The sequence below is a fragment of the Chenopodium quinoa genome, unplaced genomic scaffold (genome assembly GCF_001683475.1).
Source record: "Chenopodium quinoa cultivar QQ74 unplaced genomic scaffold, ASM168347v1, whole genome shotgun sequence".
NCBI classification, from domain to species: Eukaryota; Viridiplantae; Streptophyta; class Magnoliopsida; order Caryophyllales; family Amaranthaceae; genus Chenopodium; species Chenopodium quinoa.
The window spans coordinates 2109262-2116290 of NW_018743691.1; the positions used below are offsets into that span (position 1 = coordinate 2109262).

Here is a 7029-nt window from a genome sequence, read left to right on the forward strand (position 1 = left end):
TTAAAACGCAAAAGCATAATAATAATAATAATATTGACCTCAATAAACTCCGGAAAACAAAACTTCCGTCTCAGCTAACAGCGCAAATTCAACCACAAATTTAACAGACAGCAGACGATAAAGAAGACTGCAGATTATAAACCCGCCACCGGCGATCAAGTACCCAGTTCTGAGAATAGGCACTTGATGTTGCTGAAGCCACGAGTTTAAAACCCGCAAAAATATGACCAAACAATAAAATAAAGACACTACTAATAGAAACCAAGTCTTTATAGAACGACTTCTGATAGCATTTATCATATGCTTTTATTGACACACTAGCAGTTCATTTCTTCTTGAGGGCAGCCTTGGTAACCTTGGCACTGGTTGGTTCCTTCTTCTCGACGTTCTTGATGACACCGACAGCAACAGTCTGCCTCATGTCCCTGACAGCAAAACGTCCGAGGGGTGGGTACTCAGAGAAAGTCTCCACAACCATAGGCTTGGTGGGAATCATCTTCACGAAACCTGCATCACCGTTCTTCAAGAACTTGGGCTCCTTCTCGAGCTCCTTACCAGAACGCCTGTCAATCTTGGTAACAAGTTCGGAAAACTTGACAGCAATGTGGGAGGTGTGACAGTCAAGAACTGGGGCGTAACCATTTCCAATCTGTCCAGGGTGGTTCATGATGATGACCTGAGCAGTGAAGTTAGCAGCTTCCTTAGCAGGGTCGTTCTTGGAGTCAGAAGCAACGTAACCACGCTTGAGATCCTTGACAGCAACGTTCTTAACATTGAACCCAACGTTGTCACCGGGAAGAGCCTCTGGAAGGGACTCGTGGTGCATCTCAACTGACTTAACTTCAGTGGTCAGTCCAGTGGGACCGAAGGTAACAACCATACCGGGCTTCAACACACCAGTCTCAACACGTCCGACTGGCACAGTTCCAATACCTCCAATCTTGTAGACATCCTGAAGTGGAAGACGGAGGGGCTTGTCTGAGGGCCTCTTTGGCTCGTTGATCAAGTCAAGAGCCTCAAGAAGGGTTGGTCCCTTGTACCAGTCAAGGTTGGTGGACCTCTCAATCATGTTGTCACCCTCAAACCCAGAGATGGGAACGAAGGGGATTTTGTCTGGGTTGTAACCAACCTTCTTGAGGTATGAGGCAACTTCCTTGACGATTTCATCGTACCTAGCCTTAGAGTACTTGGGGGTGGTAGCATCCATCTGTTTCAAAGAGTAAACATTGTCAGCATAAGAATATGAACGAAACCACAAATAACTTAAAAATTATAAGATTTATCTGCTGCAACATATGAAACTATAGTTATACCTTGTTACAAGCACAAATCATCTGCTTGACACCAAGGGTGAAAGCGAGGAGAGCGTGCTCACGGGTCTGACCATCCTTGGAGATACCAGCCTCAAAACCTCCAGTGGTGGAGTCAATAATGAGGATAGCACAGTCAGCCTGGGAAGTACCAGTAATCATGTTCTTGATAAAGTCACGATGTCCGGGAGCATCAATGACAGTACAGTAGTACTTGTTGGTCTCAAACTTCCACAAGGCAATATCAATGGTAATACCACGTTCACGCTCGGCCTTAAGTTTGTCGAGCACCCATGCGTACTTGAAGGACCTCTTGTTCATCTCAGCAGCTTCCTTCTCGAATCTCTCGATCACACGCTTGTCAATACCACCAAGCTTGTAGATCAAATGACCGGTTGTGGTCGACTTTCCGGAGTCGACGTGGCCAATGACCACCAAACTGATATGAATCTTTTCCTTACCCATGGTAAACTGTTAGCCAGTAAAAGCAGCAACAAAGAAAAATTAGAACACCGAAAACAAACCACAAAAAACCAAATTCAACTGTAACACAACAAAATATAAATATTAATAAATGACAATCATAGGTTGAAAACAAATGTCGGTCTTATCTGGAAATGATTGACAAAAGAACAAACATAATATAAAAACAATATAATTAACATGAAATTCAGTCAGAAAAAATCATATAATAACTCAATGTTTGTTTATATTATAATAAAACACATGCCAGGAACCAGATTCGAACTGGTGACTAGAGGATAACAGATCCTTTGCTCTACCAACCTGAGCTATCCTGACCATAATACTATTTCATCATGAATTGATAGTTGGCTCATAAGGATCACATTACATAACTTATGAGCACTATCAATCCACAATAACATCATACATTCACACTGAAATACCAAAAATACCAAACAATTGCATAAGACTTGAAAGAATATCATCGATTTATACATTAGCATACAAATCTGAAGCAGAAAACATGGATTTGAAGTTTTCAAAAATAAAAACATCATAATATTCACATAAATCATTATTTTTGAAATTATTTCAGTACATACAGTAGAACATGATCACTTAAACCTTCAAAGTTTGGAAAGTAGTCATGAATTTGAAATTCAAGCAGTCAAACAACAGATTTAAGCATAATCGAGCTAATAAACTACTAAATCTAAAATACAAGATGATCAATTAGCATTCAAACTTCAAAAAATATTTAATAATTAAAAATTCAAGCACTTAATCAACAGATTTGAACATTATTAGCATGATCAACCACTAAATCTAACAGAGCAATTAAATCGACCTAAAAACAAACGAGTTGAAACATTTTCGTAACAAAATCAAACATTCAAAATTTCAAAAAACAGAGTGATCTAAGCTGTAACTCAAATCTCACATATACAGCATAAAATCAACATTACAAACGATCAAAACTCCGGATTAACACAATCAAAGAGCTAAAATGAAGAAATAAAACAATGATTTAAAAATACTTCAAAAAATTTCAATCGATCATAAATCCACCTGAACAAAATCAACTAAATTCCAAAAACAGAGCAATCGCACCAATAATTCATCACTTACACAATCAAACCTCGAAAACTACAAAATTCAAACAATACATTTAAAAATCAACACATTTAATAATCAAAACACAACAATTAAACAATAAATCTAATAGGAAAAGATCGACAAACCTGAAAGAATAGAAAGCTGATCAAAAACCCTAAACGGCAGAGGAGAGAGAAAATAAAGAAATGGGAAGATAAGAAATTAGGGTTTCGAGGCGAGGCTTTTGTCAGGGTTTATATAGAGAAAAAACAGTGGTCGAAATTAAATCCATTTCTGACGAAAATAGCCTCATTCCCATAATTAAATTACGAGAATATCCTCTTTTAACCGACTTAAATATATTAAACAAAAAGACGCGTGTTAAATGCTGATAAGATGACGACGATGTGAGTAAATCACGCGCTAATTAATCGCGTGTTAATTAGGGTTTTTGATTTGAAAGTGTGTGGGAATGCGGAAGTCGTAAACTGATTGGGCGAAAATAAAGAATAAAGATAGGAAATTGGTTGGGCGTGAAATTAGGGGCGGCAATTTAAAAGGGTGTACATTGTATAAATATTAAATAGTTTACTAGGGTTTTTAAGTGAGCTTAAATGAAGTTTGTGTATTTTTATGTACCACTACTATTACCACTTTTTTGAAGTGGGTATTTTAATATTTTTTCGGTGCATGTTCATTGGTCACATGATCATGTGAGGTGTATGTACTGATAAACCAATAACAGGTATTGATCGCTCCCAGATTTTACACTACGGAGTACTCTTAGTAAAGGTGTCAAAACCAGACCGATTCGAAAAAAAGTCATTCGTTTCGAATTCTAACCGATTCGATTTGGCCTAAGAAATTCAGGACCCAAATCCGATATGTAATTGATTTGAACTTAATCTGAATCCGAATTTAATTTGATCTGAACTTAACCCGACACCGATTTGACTCAACTTGAACTCAATCCGAACCCGATTTGAACTCGATCAAACCGAATCAATTTGACCCTACTTGAACTCAACCCGATCCGAAAATGACCCCACAAATAACCAATTTAATCCGGCCTGTTTTAATTCGAACTAATATTACCCCGACCCGATTTTAAATCGATCCGATTTTAGCCCAGCCATTATTTTAAACCTAACCTATTATTGATAGTAATGTCAAAAGATGACACGACACAGTACAATAACACGACATAATCTCGACACGAAATAAGCGGGTTTAGGTCAATTATTCTCGACCCGTTTACATAATTAAGTCAACACGAAGCCGATACAAACTTAAACAGGTTAAGGCTTGTTCTAATTTACTGAAATGAACTGAACTGAATTGAATATTTTATGAGAGAAGGAAATTAGGAACTGAACTGATTAAAGCTGAACTGAACTGAACGAAGCTAAACTGAATTGAATTGGACTGAAAATAAGTTGAAGAGAACAGACCCTTAGGTTTGGTTTAAATTTACAACCCGACACCGACACGCATAACCTGATTATATATATGAGTTGAATGAGAACCCGCTAACCCAAACCCGACACACTTAACCTATTAATTTAGTAGTAAAAGAACCAAACTTTTTTTTATTATTATCTTGTAATTTTGTAAATTGCCTTGGCACCATGTATACATTTTGGTAATTTTTTGGCAGTTAATTTGGTGGATAAAAAAAAATTCAAGGTTTATAAAAATAAAAATTTGGTGGTTAATTTGGGACAATTCTTATGTATAGTTGTGTTACTACTACCTTTAAACTCATGTACTATCTTTTACTAAAACTACTAAGGGCCTGTTCTCTTCCGTTGAAGTTCAGCTCACTTCAGTTCAGCTCTTAATTTACGTCTAATGATATTGCTAATGATATAAAGCCAAATTTCATTATTTTAAGCAACAACAACAACAACAACAACAACAACAACAACAACAACAACAACAACAATAATAATAATAATAATTAACAATAATAATAATAATAATAATCAATAAGTAATAAATAATAATAATAATAATAATAATAATAATAATAATAATAATAATAATAATAACAATAATAATTGAAATAATAATACTAATAATAATAATCAATAAATAATAGTAATAATCATCAATAAATAATAATAATAATAATAATAATAATAATAAATAATAATAATAATAATCAAAATAATAATAATAATAATAATAATAATAATATGTACATTTGTATATACACATATGTATAGTAATAAATAATCAATAAATAATCAAAGATCACTAATCCGTAGTTAGAAATCACTAATTAATAAGTTCAGCTCAGTTCAATTCAGTTCAGTCAATCAGAACAGGCCCTAACTTTAAACTCTTTTAGTATCTTTTCATGAATTAATGATGTATTATTTTTAAATTTGATATTAATATTAAGGAAATTTTGGAATTTAGTACCTCAAAAATGGGGGGTGTTGAATTTTAGTACCCGTTTAAAATTTTATTTTATTTTGGCACCCATCAAACTTAAAAAATATAGCTTTTGGTAATTCCGTCTGTTTTCTGTTAAGTTTTTCGTTAGTGGGACCCAACTTTAGTCCTGGCACCTCCCAGCCACCCCTTCATCCTCCTCAACCACTACACTGTTAGCCCCCTCCCCATATTGGCTGCCGGCGACTCTGAAAACCACCCCTTCACCTCCAAACGCACCACCGATCGACTCCAACCACAAATACAACCCACAACAACAACTGCATCAATAACCACCTGTCACTACCCCTTTATTGCAGCAACACTGCAGCTCCACCTTGCCACAAACTGCATCCCACTCCAGTACACAAAGCCACCGAAACCACCACCATGAACGCCAAAGCTGCCAGCCGAAACCAACACAAAACCACGCAAAATGCGGCCCACTAAAACCTGCAAACCATCAAAATCAACACACAACCTACAAAACCACCGAAAATTTTATGATTTGAGGAGAGAGAGAATAAATTGAACCCTAAAACCCTAAAAAATTGATTTGGGGGAAAGGGGGTAAGCGGGGTGGTTTCAGGGGCAGCCAAGAATGGGAAAGGGGAGGGAGGGGGTGAGGTCGCGGGCTCCAAGGGAACGTTTGGGCACCAGCAGCCGGCAAGGGGAGGGGGAAAGGTGGCTGACGGGGAGGGGAGAAGGGTGGTAGTGGTTGGGTTTTGTTTTTTTTTTTTTTTTTTAAATTTTTTTTTACAAAAATAAATTATTAATTAATTAGATAATGGGCCATGCTAACGAAAAACTTAACGGAACATGGACGGAAGTACCAAAAGCTATATTTTTAAAGTTTGATGGGTATCAAAATAAAGTAAAATTTTAAACGGGTACCAAAATTCAACACTCCTCATTTTTGAGGTACCAAATTCCAAAATTTCCTAATATTAATTAGTTTATTACATACTATATGTGGGTAAAAGGTTACATGGAAAACTTGTTTAATAAGCGGGTTAGGTTTGGGTCAAGGGTTTTCAACCCGTTTAATAAATTAAATGAGTTAGGTTTGGGTTAAGGGTTTTTCAACCCGTTTATCATCGACACAAACACGAACCCTCACACAACTCAACCCGTTGACACTAATTATTGACCTATTTTTCATGTTCTTATACTACTATGTATTTACAAATTATTGATAAGTTAGAAAATCTAAAACACTAATAAATATCTTATACAAATTGAGTGACTCCCACCGTCCCATAATATAGTTGTTTTCTTATTTTGGAGACAAAAAATGTTGTTCATGTTTCTATTGTTGGATAGTATGTAAAGATTATTACATCCTCTAAAATTTTACTTTATTCATTGTACTTCCTTCATTACCCTTGAATTTGCACATGCCTTGTACTTTTTTCCATCACTTTCTCTCACTACCTTTTGTTTGTCTATAATTGTAGTTCTTCACTTTTATTAATGTACTTCATCTACTTTCACCTCCTATTTCTTAAATACAGTGACAAAACACAAACAATAACTATATTATGGGACGGAGAGAGTAGTAATAAAGAGAACTAACTGTAATACCCCATATTTTTATACTTATTTTAATTTAAATAATTATTTCTTAAAGTATTTAAATAAGTTGAAATGAATTATTTATGATGTTTTATTAATTTAAAGAGTTTTATTTTTTATTAAAGGTCCAGTTTTTATGATTAAT

At 35.3% G+C, this 7029-nt stretch overlaps 1 protein-coding gene across 1 annotated transcript; it reads right to left on the reverse strand.

The window, feature by feature from the left end:
- LOC110683729 (elongation factor 1-alpha-like) lies at positions 1-3128 on the reverse strand. The gene is made up of 3 exons (XM_021860124.1): positions 3017-3128; positions 1314-1781; positions 1-1207 (listed from the first exon to the last, which is right to left on the reverse strand). Exons 2-3 carry the CDS (start codon positions 1773-1775, stop codon positions 326-328), a joined length of 1344 nt encoding a protein of 447 aa, XP_021715816.1. The 5' UTR covers positions 1776-1781; positions 3017-3128; the 3' UTR covers positions 1-325.
- Positions 3129-7029: the final 3901 nt, after the last annotated feature.